At 40.5% G+C, this 14,860-nt stretch overlaps 2 protein-coding genes across 2 annotated transcripts; one reads left to right on the top strand and one right to left on the bottom strand.

Annotated features, from left to right (window-relative positions):
- Positions 1-1,900: 1,900 nt before the first annotated feature.
- LOC104442288 (nuclear pore complex protein NUP62) lies at positions 1,901-10,757 on the top strand (the record flags this gene model as incomplete). The annotated part of the gene is made up of 9 exons (XM_010055661.3): positions 1,901-3,488; positions 5,286-5,379; positions 6,000-6,075; positions 7,478-7,600; positions 8,021-8,098; positions 8,791-8,894; positions 9,692-9,779; positions 9,882-9,980; positions 10,408-10,757. Coding segments are annotated over 9 exons (2,343 nt in total), but the record flags the coding sequence as incomplete, so codon positions are not given.
- A 650-nt stretch (positions 10,758-11,407) lies between these two features.
- LOC104442287 lies at positions 11,408-14,402 on the bottom strand. Its single transcript, XM_010055659.3, has 4 exons — positions 14,024-14,402; positions 12,865-13,008; positions 12,488-12,581; positions 11,408-11,857 (listed from the first exon to the last, which is right to left on the bottom strand). Exons 2-4 carry the CDS (start codon positions 12,916-12,918, stop codon positions 11,598-11,600), a joined length of 408 nt encoding a protein of 135 aa, XP_010053961.2. The 5' UTR covers positions 12,919-13,008; positions 14,024-14,402; the 3' UTR covers positions 11,408-11,597.
- Between the last annotated feature and the right edge of the window lie 458 nt (positions 14,403-14,860).

Raw genomic sequence — 14,860 nt, 5'->3', positions numbered from 1 at the left:
ATTTTATGGTATTAATCCAATTCAATGAGAATTAATAGAGGATAAATTTGTTTTGAGATTTTTTGTGGTATTAATATTTTATTAAATTGATTTAAATAAGATGATTTCCTTCTAAGCACTTTATGGTATTAAGTTGAGTTTTTCTATGCGCAAGCATTAATGACAGAAGATGGACAGTTGGGCCAGGTGGATTTTACTGTGCCCGAGCATTTGAAATGAACAAAGCTAACATGATGACTTGAAGCGAAATATCAAAAGCTGCATCAACCGCTGTACACAATTTTATTTTTTATTTTTTTGCTTCTTTCTACTTATTGATTCCGTAGAGTGAAGAGGACGATATACTGCAATTTTCATTCAATTCCCTTGAAATATCTATTTAAATATATATCACTGGATTATTTTCAGAGTATCACCTCTAATAGCAACACACAAGATTATAATTTGTAAAGAATTGATCTTTTCCTTTAGAAGGACTACTCTTCTTGCGCTTCTCATTTATTTCACTCCCCACTTAAAAGTTGTGCTTGCCTAGTTGAATCTTGTTTGACAAAAAAAAAAAGATGAAAATTTATAATAAAAAAAATTTGTTAATTTTCCTATTAAAGTATTTTTTTCTTTTTGGAGATTTAATGAATTGATGAGTTCGTCTTTATTTTCATTTGAAAAGGATGCTTTAGATTAAACAACATACAATTTAACGAATAATATATACTAAGTTACATATTTTTATTTATTTATTTATTTGTCTTTGGAGGAACCGACTGACCGAACAATGCCACGCCGTAAACCCATAGGTGACACTTAAGCAGGAGGACCCACCACCCATGAGTTACACTTAATACACCTAGCGCCTCCCTGGGTTTTGAACCCTTCATATTTGGGCTGAGGATCAGTAGGGCCTTATTTAGCGGAGTCACCGTGGCCGGTTGTACTAAGTTACATATTTCAGTTTTACACAAATGGAAAAATTCTCATTAGCGCAATAGTGTAGACCACAAAATTCTGCCAATTACATTTCCATTACTCAAAATTTTTGAAAAGATGCAAAGGGACTTCCTTGTGAACATTGAAGCTCGATTTTCCTTTTGCAAAAAAATTCATTTTGTAATTGATTTCATTTGTTTTGTGCAAAATGTAATGTTTTCATAAAATATTTTTTCTAGAAGTTTTTTTCCAGAAAAATAACGATATTTTTTAGTGTTGAGTTGAATCTGAAATTGAAGTGAAAAATATTTTCCCCATTCCATACTAATTAGATTTTCCTTCATGCACTTCTTTTAATCATTTATTTTTATTTTTATTTATTCGTTCTTTTTAAAAATTATTTTTTATTCTTTTATTCTTTCCTTTTATTTTCTTTAGTTAGTTGTCAATGACGGCCGTTGAGTGCTGCCTCAAGCCTTGCCATCCTTTGGCAACCTTGTGCCCTCTTGCGACGCTCGAGTGTCGCAATTTGTGAAGATGAAGGAAAATAAAAAAATAAAAAAAATAAAAACTAATTTAGTGAAAACAAAGCGAAATAAGTGAAATGATAGAAGATGTGAAAAATGTTCCCATTTTTTTTAAAAGTGGAAAACATTTTTCCTTCTTTTAGAAGTTTTTATGGAAATTTTTTTTCATAATTAGTTCATTTTTAAGTAAATACTAAAAAATCTAAAAAAATTATTTTTCGGAAGTTATTTATCATAAAACTAACGGAATAGAGGCATGTATCTTTAAATGTAGATAATAATGAAAGTATCATTTTTTATATTTTGTCAATATATAAAAAATTTGAAAAAGTTCAAAAAATTCAGGGACCAAAAACCCCGAGGCGCTGCCCGCTTCTCCTAAACCCCTCGTCAATTTTACGCACTCTCTCCATCTTGCAGAGAAAGAGAGGAGGAAAAGAAAGTAACCGCTCCGACGATGTCGGGTTTCTCGTTCGGATCATCCGCCGCCGCGGCCGGGTCCTCCTCCGCCGCAACCGCGTCCCCCTTCGCGTTCGGATCTTCCCCTCCCGCTTTCGGATCCTCCTCTGCGTTCACCTTCGCTCCTTCCTCCGCCGCAAACCCTAGCTCCGCCTCCGCCTCCCCTCTCTCCTTCTCCTTCGCCCCCTCCTCCGCCTCTCCCTCCCCATTCGCCGCCGCCGCCGCCGCCGCCGCCTCCACCGCGTCCAACCCTAGCTCCTCCCCGCACCCGCTCCCGCTCCCGCTCCCTTCGGCTTCGCTCCCCCTCTTCCTCTTCGTCGATTTCGTCGGCGTTCTCCGCTCCTTCGTTCTCATTCGGCTCCACGCCGGCGGCTTCCGCGCCGTCGCTCTTCGGCACGCCGGCTTCCGCGCCGTCGATCTTCGGCACGCCGGCTTCCGCGCCGTCGCTCTTCGGCACGCCGTCGTCGGCCGCGTCCGGAGGATCGTCGCCCTTCGGAATGGCTCAGCCTGCCGCGAGCGCCTCGCCGTTCGGGTCGAGTTCCCCTTCGCTATCGTTCGGTCCGTCGGGGACCTCCGCTTCTACTCCGTTCGGTACGCCCGCGCCGTCTTCCGGTGCGAGCTCCGGTTCGTCGTTGTTCGGAGCGGCCACTTCCGGTGCGCCTCCGTTCGGGGCGGCTTCGGGTGCAAGCTCGCCACTGTTCGGTGCGGCTCCGACGTCGTCATCGACTTCGACCACAACCGCCGCTCCGTCTCTGTTTGGGACGCCGCCTTCCGCCGCCGCCGCCGCCTCTGGAGCGTCCTCATTCGGAGGAACTGCTTCAGCCGCTAGCTCTGGTGCGCCAGTGTTTGGGACAAGTCTGTCCACGGCTCCTCCCCTGTTCGGTACAACTGCGACCTCCGCGAGTCCAAGTTTCTTCGCCCCGGCCGCAGCCACAGCCGCCGCCGCCTCCACCACAGCTGCGTTTTCCGCAGCTTCTGCATCGGCTTCAGCAACTACTCCTTCATTTTCGAACATATTTCCTTCTAGTTCAGCCGCAACATCATCTCCTTTTGCTGCTCCTACGGGTTTTTCCTTTGCCAAACCCACGAGCTCTAGCTCGCCGTCTTTAACACCCTCTGCAACATCCACAACGACCTCACCCTTCTCGTTGGCACCATCTTCCTCATCTTCGCAGTCCTCTTTCAGTTTCGCGCCGTCAGCCCCGCCCTCGACTGCGTCTTCCGCGAAGCCTACGTCCTTTTCTTTTGTCCCATCTGCGGCGCCGTCGTTCTCTACTGTCACCACTACCACCAGCGCGTCGACTCCATCTGCAGTTAGTAGTTCAGCTTCGGTGTCCTCTTCGACGACATTGCCTTCATTTGCTGCGGGCTTCTCGTCGGCGGCTGCGACTTCAGCTGCATCAGCAGTCACTGCAGGATCTTTGACACCTGCCAGTTCCTTCACGGGATTTGGAGTGACCGCAACGCCTGCTTCTTCAGCGACTGCTAGTTCGGTCCCAAGCTTTTCGTTGTCTACCAAAACTTCAACACCAGCTTCATCTCCGGCACCTTCTGCCACCACCGTCCCTGCTTTTAGTGAGTTTTTACTGACACTTTGCGTTTGAACTAGCATGATGAAGAAGTTGGAATTCCCTTGTAAATACATCAGAAGTGCTAATTGTAGGTCTCCTCTGCAGCATGAGGCATGCTTATTCTACTTGTGCATATTCCTTCAAGTTTTAAGGGCGATGCTTTGTTGTCTGTTTTTGTTATTAATGAGATTATCAGATTAAGAGCTTGTGGATCCTAATTCCTCTGACCGTTTGATTAGCTAGGCTTTCTGTATCAGAATATTGTCTTTTCTGTGTATACTTTTGCTCTATATGATTTATGCATGACAAAATCAGGGTGTGTGGCTTTCTAATAAGAATTAGAAACAGGCGTGAAGTTATGCCTTACCGTGCTGTGTTGACCATATCTCTTTTGTTCTTTAGGTTACCTATTGTTCTCATATCTAATAATTGCATGGTACAATGGGATTACTGAATGTATAAGCTATTAAGCTTTTTCTTTATTATCTCTTTGGCTATGCTGCCTAGCGGCGATCTTCGTCTTCTATTATTTCTGTCTTTGAACAATGATTTTCAAGCTAGACTCTGCTTGATCATCTGCATCTTAATGTCATTCTCAAGATCAGTGTAGCATTGAATTTCAGCGTGAGCATGGTTTAGACATATAATTTTCTTACAAACCACGACTATAAGCCTGTCCGCTTGTTTCCTAATTGTTTTGAGGAGCAGTCAGCTTTTACAGGTCCTCTCTTGATGAAATTGGAAAAACTTGTAAAGGGTCAATGCATGATTCAATGCACAAGTATGAAAATGTGTTGTAATGTAAAAAACCATTGGCAGGGAGAATCAAAAGATGTTCTTGGTGGCTGATATATGAAGCGATAGGCGACAAAAATCCCATATAAGAAAGAAATAGTCCTTTCAATTACAATAATATATCTTCCTTTCTGTACATTCTTATTAGCACTGTTCTTTGTCGAGTTGTCATGTGTAACTTCATCACATACTCCAGCATCCTTGTGCATAGCTCTTCTGAAGGTGCTTGCAGTGAAGAAAGACTTTTTCTTTTTTTTTTTTCTTTTTTTTTCTGTTGCTAATTTTTTCTGGTTGTGTGGGTTTTGGAAGTTGGGGGTTGCTATGTGTAGCAATATTGCTTAATGCAAGGGTGGACTTCAGGGAACTGATATATTTTTCCCCCCTTCACTTTGTATAAACATGCTATCTTTTGCTTGGACATACATTTATTTTGTCATTCTCTAGAAAAGTCAAGTCTTTTAAAATAATGTTATAAGGAGAAATATTCATGTCATGTCATGACTGGCTGCTGCAATCATAAACAAAGTCTGACCCTTTCATTTCTTCGAACTAGAGATTACAACTGATCAACTGCCAGATCCCTTATAATTTTCTGCATAAGCTTGGTAAGAAAAGAAATGCTCTCATGTTATATGCTGGAAGTATAAACAGTGCTTACCTATATATGCTGCTTTCGACTTAATTCTGGTGCAGATGTTATGTTAATGAATTAACGTACCTAAAAAGTTCTTACTTAGGGAGTTTGTACCTTTTGCAGTATCTCATCACAGCTCTTCCCTATTTTATGGCATTGACTTCCCTAAGCTGCTTGTCCTTTTTCTCCTTGAACTTGGTTTGTCTTCATAATATAGGCATCCTTGACTTGTCTAGTAGATGATAGCATCATTGTTATGTTTAATTCACGTAGAAGCTAACATGGGCAGCTGATACATTGTTGTGCATTTCTGGTTCTATGCTTAAAGAAATAAGATGCAGTGTTGAATGATTTTTTTAAATCTCTTTTAAGGCATCCCTGCTACAACTTCTGCATCAACAACAGGTTCTAGTGCCAGTACAACTGCAGCTCCAACATCATCTCTTATTGTAGCCTCTAGTAGCGGGTCTGTATTCACTGTCTTGATAGCTAAGTAATTTACTTGTTACTACATGTCATGACACTTTCTTGTTCCATATCTATGGATGTCCTGGTATTGTTTCTCATACTTAGGGCAAATTGGTGCTCTGCTTTTGCACATTTTGTTCAAGGATCAACTCCTTTATTTGTTTCTGTATAGTTCTTGTTTTTGTAAGTTTGCTTTATCTACCAGCCAAAAAGAGTTTTCTTTTGCTTTATCTACTAGCCAAAAAGAGTTTGCTTTGTCTAACAGTTTGTTTCATCTAGCATACTTTTGAAGACCCTGCTTTTGTTTTTTTCTAATACAGAAGGGAGTTCAAGAATACTTTCTTTCCTTTATCCCTATCCATTTATTTTTTGATAGGTGTAATGAAAACTACTATAGGGATTTCAGAAACACTCGCCCTTTTCTTCTATCCATCTTTTGTTCCTTTTTCTTAAATAAGATTACAATATTTCATTTGAGATCATCGGCATCATTTTGAGATTAGTATAGTTGATTTCCTTTTGTTCAAATTTGAACTTATTATATCAATCCGAGAGTATATGTTGTTGGAATCAGAATATTTCCACTTATTTCCTTTTTATCTTATGTACTTCCTTTAGAACAACATCAAGCACCAGCGCTCCAGCTGCTGTTCCAAAACTACCTTCAGAGATCGTAGGGAAGACTGTTGAGGAGGTCTTTGCTAAGCTTTTTACTTGCAATTTATCAATATACAGTGAAATGAATATGCTCTTTTCCAATCCATGATAGAAATTAATGGACCATTTACTTCTGTTGTTCCATGCAAGATGTTAGTGAATTTGGATTTCCCCATAAGACAGAATACGGTGCATCATTTTGTCATTGTTACTGGGACTCTTGTAGGGTTATTTGCTCAAGGATTCTATAGGATTTGGCATCTGTACTTATGAAGAAGGATATATATCTGTCTAGGCTCTTCTTTGGTTTTAAAATTTGGACTTAAAGAACTGTTCTTTGTGAGACAGATCTTGTATTTCACATCAATGACTGTTAGGGATCTTCTTAAGATGAATTCTGGAAACTAAAAATTATCCATTTGTAGCATGCTTCATCTTCTACAAGGAGTCTGAAGTTTCCTTTCTCAGTTCCTCTGCAATTACCTTCCTCGCTGTATGAAGAAATATCAGAACATGGTTATCTGCTTTAAGGAGGACTAAATCAGTTTTTCTGATTACTATATTTTTTTCCTATAAAAAGTAAAGCTATACTAAGTAGCATTGGAGGTGTACAGCTTATACATGAAACTATGCACAAGGAAAAAGACCAAAATAATCCAGTGGAGTTCGATCATATCACTGACTTTGCCAGGCCATTTCTGGTCCAAATTATTGTCAATTTGTCGTACAGATCTTGAATTTACACATTAACTGTTGAGGATCATCTTAATTGAGATGAATTCTGGAAATTGATGATTGTCCACTTTTACCATGCTCCATCTTCTTCAGGAGTCTGAAGTTTCCTTTTTCAGTTCCTCTGCAATTACCTTGGTTGCTCTATGAAGAAACATCAGAACATGGTTAACTGCTTTAGGGAAGATTAAATTCGGGTTTCTGATTATGATTCCACGAAAAAGCAAAGCTACATTTAAGAACACTGGAGGTGTACAGCTTATATGTTAAACTATGCACTAGGAGAAAGATCAAACTAATCCAATAAAGTTCATATCATTGACTTTGCCAGGTCATTTCTGCTCAAATTATTATCAGTTTGTCATGCTTTATGAACATTGATCTATCGAATAGGCCTAAGGTTTAGTTTGGTTCCTTACGCTGTCCACAAATTTTGTTTACTTATTTAAAGAAAAGAGGGAAACTGAGCCATTTGTGAGATGGTTTTCTTTTGTTGTGTTGAAATGAAAGGGAAGTTCCCATGCTTATTACCGGGCCACCCACTCACTTAAAAGAACTTTTCTATTCTCGTGGATCCAAATTCGACACTTTACAAGTATCCTTTGTATCTTGTACACTCTTCATGACCAGCCACTTTAAATTTATATCTTATTTCCAACCCTTCATCTCTGCTTCTCTCACATGCAGTGTTTTTATTCTTCTTGCAGATTATCAAGGAGTGGAATGCTGAGCTACAAGAGCGAACAGGGAAATTCCGGAAGCAGGCAAATGCCATAGCTGAGTGGGACAAGAGGATTTTGCAGAATCGTGATGTTCTTCTTAGGCTTGAGGTTATAATTGCTCTACATGAGAAAATATTTTAAACTAGCCTATATGATGTTTATTAAGCCATTATCCATCCAAAGAAAAGATATTTAATTTGGCCATAAGTTAACTTTTCTACAACAAGTGCTGTGACTTTTCTACAACAAGTGCTGTACTTTCTTTGAATTTGCTGAAACTTGAATCATGTTTGAAGATTTCTGAATCTCTGAGCAATTGTAACTCTATCTGGATTCTGCACCTTGTATTCTTTTTTTGTCAGAAGTCTCCTAGAGATATAGTTATTTAACTGAAATATGATCTTTTTTTGAGTAAGATGCATCAAACTACCTCTTACCTTCACTCGAATCACTTTCAACTTGGTGAAATCAATTTTGTTGTCTGCTGGAAATTTTTCCTCTATAGCCTGATATATGAAAATAATCCAGATTGAAGTGGCAAAAGTGGTTGAAACGCAAGCTAGCCTGGAGAGACAGCTGGAATTAATTGAAACTCATCAGCAAGAGGTAAATTTATGTCCTTCCTGGGGTTGCTATTTCTTTTGAGAACTTCGTATTGGACAAAATCTTGAGCAGGTTTTGGAGAAAGTATTTAGGTTTCACTTGTCCTTGATCATGAAGTTGCTTTTGTTGGTGAGATAAGTGGGATTTCTTACAATGTAGCTTGGCCCAAACATTTGTGATTTGGGTTTGTTTGATGGAAATTATTCTGTAAAACTTTCTCTATGGATAAGAAAGTATATATGTAGTGGGATATCGTTATTTCTTGATCTTAGGAGTGGCAAAGCTATTTAGGGTTTAGGATGACACTTATGCAAATATTTTCCAACTAGTGAAAGCCAGCTGAAGGTATCTTCTTTTCCATCATGTTCTATGTTGATTGGTTTGTATGTCTTCATCTGCGTAATTAGTCAACCTTCTGTCATCTTAGCAATAAATTTAGATGAGTGTGAATTTACCTTCATGCACTCAGTTTTGATGTTACTGAAGTTTTTAAGAATTCAATAGGTGGCCTTATTGGCTTTATTAAGGAAACAATCTGTGTTAAGGGTATGCTTGGGAATTTTTTTTCCCCCTTGGGGGATTGGTTTGGAGTCCAGGATTATACGTATTAGCTGCTCTGCAAATCAGTGACTTAATCATCTAGGTGTGAGCGTAATTTGCGGGAAGGATAATTCCTACTTTTCTATTTGCATTAGGTTGACAAGGCTTTGCAGAGCATAGAAGGAGAAGCTGAACGTATTTACAAGGATGAGCACGGACTATTGCTTGATGATGAAGCTGCGTCCACTAGAGATGCTATGTAAGAACTGAATTCTGTCTTGTTTTCCTTTGTCAGATGGTTATACCCTTTCATCGAGTTAGCTCCTTATTGATAACATCTATCTTCTTGCTGTATTGGTTGAGTGCTTGATCTCTCTATATGGAAAAAGTTATCCTTCTTTGAGACTTTTATGTGTGCAAGAGATAGTCCTTTTATGCCATCTAATACACACTAGCAATAGAGCCGATATTGTTATTTGAAGAGGCTGGAGTGTTGTTCATCTGCTATGATTTAGTCAGAGGACAAACCTTGCCAACTTCTGTCCCAATTTCAAACCTTGAATTGACACCTTTGTTCTTTCCATTCCTAATGACTAGTTTATATTTTCAATCATATTTGACAATGATATATATGGTTGTGCTCGTGAAACTGTGGGCTCAATGCATGTGTGCACCATTATTTGCGATAACTGCGAAAGCTCACACAGAATTGCATCCTCGGATCTGAATATTTGTGTGTTCTAACAATCTTGAGAATTGGACTTAATGGTTTTGGAACTTTATCCAGACAATACTTCTCCTTTGATTTCTCATTAATGGTCTGACCTAGATTTAATACTGGTGTTGACGATAAAGGCCCTGGCACCATTAATCAATTGGTAGCACCCTCATCAATCTTTTGGCCTTGAGAATCTCCCTGGCATTTTTGGCTTGTTACGTGAGAGAAAGGACTAGAAACATTGGTTCCTTGCTGGCAATTATAACTCTCTTGGTTTTTTAGCGTCTTGCAGTTATTTTAACTTCTTGTGTCAGATAATGATCTTGTTTGCATCACAGGTATGAACAAGCTGAGTTGATAGAGAGGGAGCTGGAGCAAATGACGGAACAAATTAAAACAGTCATCCAGACTCTGAATTCCAGCCAGGTAGAGACTTTACTTTAACAGTTGCTTTGACTGGAGCTATTTGAGTTTTGGAAATGCTGTTGCATGGTAGACAGATGATATATCTGTTCTGCTTCTCCCCAGGGTGGAGAGCTCGACACCATTGATGGCATGACACCACTGGATGTTGTTGTCAGGATTTTAAACAATCAGCTTAGCTCTTTAATGTGGGTTGATGAGAAGGTTTGGGCCCTGCACCATAAACTTTAAGTTTCATCTACAATTGCTTCAGCACATTGACTCCATTCTCCAGTTGTTTCATGCCTAACTATATGGTGCTGGATATAGTAATTTCCTTGGAGTACATTAATTCTTTTTGCTGAAGCAAATCCGGACTAGTTTAAGTGGGATGTAATGTACTGTCATGTTGAAAAGTTTGGTGTTGCTAGGAGGTGGAACGTTTGTAAGAATAATACTATGGCAGCAAATTGGACCAAATTTATGTGTGTATACATGGAGGCTAGAAGTGGAAGTAGTCTTTGTGGCTCCTCTAGCTGGGGGCTGTGTTGCTTTTCTATTGCATAGCTCTTTTTGATTGTTGAAGAAGACTCAAGTGGTGAAGTTTTTGTTCTCCCGAGTAAGAAGACTAATCTCTCTTTACTATTTGCAGGCAGAGGAATTTTCCTCACGTATTCAGAAGCTTGCAAGGCAAGGTTCTGCTGCAGAACGCGAATTGATGGGCCCAAAATTGTGGATGTCTTGAACCTTTGATCTTCAGATGCATGATGTAACTTTTTGATTTTTGTCATAGCGGTCTAACGTCTGTTAAGGTTGTCGTTACTTGTTGCAGCCTTGATAACTGCTGATGAGCTCTCAATTGATGGAGTTATTTTTCCCTCCACCCCAGAAATGGATCCTCCGATCTTTTCACTCGAGTATCCAGTCATCCTGTTCTGCGCATGTTTTGGCTATCTATTTCATGGTCTTGAGCAATAAAGGAATGTTTAAAATCGGATAATATTGTTGAATCTTTTTTTCGCTGTTGACTGTCAATAGTCTGCTTCTTGGCACTATTGAGCCGCGATTCACATGAAGCATCGCAGTGCAGAGTGAGTTCGGGATTGGCTTGCCCTTTCAAAGATGCATTGGCTCTTGGATTCTTCCATTGTTCTCTAGGAGACCTGGAACTGCAAAACCTGTTCCTCGTTGCTGAGGTGAACTTGAAGAAGCTATCTTTCTTCGATTTCCCTTATTTTGCCTTGAACCTAGGCAATTAATTGGCATTGTTGGACAGCGATCCATGTGCTTATTTGTGTTTGTTTGAGGGTGGAACACGGACTACCGTGCTTCGCAGGAATGAAAATGCTCGCCAACTTGAGACTATAGGCATTGACTTAAAACCCTACGCATAGGGTTGCCAACAGACATGCAAATGACAAGATCACGAAATTGCGCATTGCCGTTTGATGAGATACACTACTATGAAATGTTTGAAAGCAGGCAAACGGCAGCACGCTTCTTGAACAAGAACAGCGGATCATTAGAGCGTGCAAGTGTCTGTCGCTGCTCATGCAACAAATGTTCAGTATTTTCTGTACATATCTCTAGATGTCGGTAAGTTCTCGATTTGCGCTTCATCTGTGGTGAGGTGTCTAATCAGAAAGCGTCAATTGCAAAATTCTCGGGAAAACTGAAATTAAGCGCAGCAGCAACACTTTTAAATCTCACAAGCTGTTCGCACTTCATATACAAGTACTGAGGGGAAGTTCGACAGCAAACTCAGCAAACTCAGTACACCTTATCACATCCTGAAGTGCACAAAGTCATGAATCTGTGTGGAATTGAAATGCAGATCAATCATTAAGCAATGCGTACTCGTGCCAACACTATAACCAAAATTATTAGGACCGAAAGTAGCAACGACGATCCAATTTTTTCGTCTAACTCAGCCGCAGCTTCTGGTGCGACCGGCTGGGAAGGTTGAAATGCAGCGATCAAAAGCAGCTTGAATTTTTCAACGAGGGCCATGATTTTGTCCTTCAAGATGTCCAAGAGCCACCCCAGATTGTCTGTACCCCAGTCTAATTCTTCCTCACAAATCCGCAGGCTGCTAGTTTCACCTGCAGAGCATGCAGTTACAGTTTGAGAACTTCTTTTGCCCCCAAGAAAAGGTTGCAGACGATCAAGATATGCTAACGTTGGTGAATAAGAAAATCAAGATATGCTCCAAAACATTTATGCAGAATTGATTCCCATGAAAGCAGTTTCGAGTTGCTACTTCCAACTTAACTTCCCAATCTTGGTCGCGCTTCCCATAACAACTATGATACTTCTTTGGACATACATGATCAGAAGATAAGCTTAATACTTGTTATCCAGTCTTATTCCACTTTAATCTGATCAGATGGGCATAAGACCTCATGCCCACCCTTAATCATATTTATCTAAAGATCAAACTGATATGTATCCCTAATGACCCCGCTTTTGCACCCCATCTGCATTGCAGTCTCAACTGGTCACTGTGTCGTGCCACTTACCCTAAAAAAAACACTTACAAGACTCGTTTATCTCCTACACTACTATGTACCTCGAGACTGCAACGAAGTAACTCTTTCTTACTGTTCTGAATACCACCGTGTTGCTATGGTAAACAACAATTACAGTGAGGACAAGATGTTGAGAGATACAGGCAATATGCTCAGTTGAGTCCAGTCATGCAATAATCTTGTATTGGTTAAGTCCATACAAACCTGAGAGAAGCAACTCCTGGAACTTCTTCACTGATTGATTATTCATAATGGCGCTCCAGAAAGCTTTATCCAAGACTACCGAAATAACCAATTTCTACAAACAGATAAACCTCCTGTTAAAACTCAGTTAAGGATTATAGGGTTTATTCTAGCATAACGACAGAGGACGATAGAGAAGAAAGTATCAAGCTTCAGCTTGAGCCGTAGTTCAAATCAGGATGTATCTCACAATTCTGATACATACTTCAGTGTGAATGTGTTAATTTCCATGAAAGTGTAAAGAGATCATTACTTATGAAGAACAAAACCATAATCTGGCCTGGAAGAAAAACCAATTTACGAGGATTGCACAATACGTCAATGCGAGAATATGGCACCTTGATAGCTGGCTCTGTTTGCAGCAGATGAAGGGCACGCCAGACTCTCCCCATCCACTAGACGTCAATGTGCTTGGATTCCTACATCCGAAAAGCCGCATGCAGTTTTCCTCCGAGCCAGATGAAGAAGCGCTCTGCCAGAGACTGGTTCATCCAAAAACTGATCAGAGAGAAATCATGTATGAACATTTGTAGGAGATAAGTCATAGCAAGATATAGCAAACGGATCACCAGCTTTTGGATATGGGAATGTGCTTCTTTAATTGTTAGTTGACAAATGAGACTATTAATGGGATAAGGCTTGACAAATTGCTGCTGTCGTTGTAGGAACCAAAACATCACTGACCAAAACAGACTGGCGATTCACAAAAAAGAAGCTCCAAGCCTGATAGTATACTTTACATATTTTAGCAGAAGGGAAAAGAGAAAGATATCTAGAGTGGGCGGTTCGACATTTCAGTTCTTTGAATGCTATGTTTCATGGAATTAGTTAGTTCATCCCCTCAGCCCCATTACAACATGTCCGGATCATGTTTTCAGTTGGCAAGACCTTCAGGTAGACCTCCATACTAAAAGGGTGTAGTCAAATTTCATCGAATTCGCCCCACTGTTCCTCCACAATGCATCAGCTACAAGAATCATGACCAATATGTAATGTTGCATTGAACAGAAAAATGACAAGCGACGCCCATTTGCCTAATTCGACGCAGTGCGACCAACTCATCAAAAGAGGCAGTCGTCATGGATTAGTTGTTGACTCGTTAAACTTGCTGGAAACTAAGAATTCGATACACCGTTAGCGAGTGTATAACTCTTTAGCGCGCACTTTCCCTTTTCCATCCGTCCATAACTGTCAAAACCCTCGGCACCGGGAAAGAATCTCAGGTAATACATATAACCCTTAGCAGAGCAACTCAATACGATCAATCGCGCACAAGCCAAAGCTCTTCAGCAACAGAAAAGCAGTCCAACTTCAAAAACCGATGTAATCTTAATTCTCCCTATCCCGCGTCGAGCATCTTTACAATTCCCGAACCCGCAAGGTGACGTGGTCGTGTGAGATGAAAAGGGACCGAAACACGGTCGCGAGCAATAAAGAAAAAGAAACATAGAAAATCATATCAGGAGGAGACAGCGGAAGAGAGGGAAATTCACTGACACGAGGAGAGCACGGATGGCCCTCTCGATCTCCAGCTCGGAGGGGACTAGACCCAGAAGCGAAGAGCCCAAAGCCGCCGCCATACTCCCCGGGCTGGCACAGCCAAAAGCAGAAGCAGAAGCAGAAGCAGAGCAAGAAGGAGGCTTGCAATGACCGGCTGGCATTGGGAGGCTGTTGTTACTACGGGTGGTGCCTCTTGAAGGAGGAGAAGATGGCGAGGGAAGGAAGACGTCAGGAGGGGGAGGAGGGGCCTTCAACGGCGGAGGAGGGATCGCCTCTCCTACCATTTTTGGAGAAAGATACAGAGAGAGAGAGAGAGAGAGAGAGAGAGAGGTTGAAAAGGGTGAGTGGAAAAATTAGTGATAGGTTGATGGATGGAATAACGTTGGATACCTTGCTGGGGAAGGTGATGCACTCTTTTTCTGTTCTACCTTTTTCACCTTTTTTTTTTTTTTTTTTTTTAAGGTTGTACGATGCACTGTCTGCTTCACTGTACCGGAATCTCACTCACTTCCCAGAGTTCCGCTCCACTTCGACCGGACAGATTCGGAGATTCTGCTTAATATCTCTCTCTCAACCGAAACTTTGAAACTCGCCATAATCTCGAATGTTATCGGTTTTAGTATGTTGACCAAATAAAACAATGCAAGCAAGAATTCCTAAATTCATGGAGATATAGAACATCATATAAGTTATCATGCTTGCGTATCCACTATTTGAGTTTACAACAATTATTCTAATAATTACATATCCGATTTGACCTTTGACGAATATTCAAGCATACGTTTCATGCTTATTTTGCAAAAATATTTTTTTACTTTCGATATTTCTTTCACC

Source organism: Eucalyptus grandis, chromosome 4, assembly GCF_016545825.1.
Source record: "Eucalyptus grandis isolate ANBG69807.140 chromosome 4, ASM1654582v1, whole genome shotgun sequence".
In the NCBI taxonomy this organism is placed as follows: Eukaryota; Viridiplantae; Streptophyta; class Magnoliopsida; order Myrtales; family Myrtaceae; genus Eucalyptus; species Eucalyptus grandis.
The sequence above is the reverse complement of the archived record's forward strand: the minus strand, read 5'-3'. Positions and strand labels throughout refer to the sequence as shown.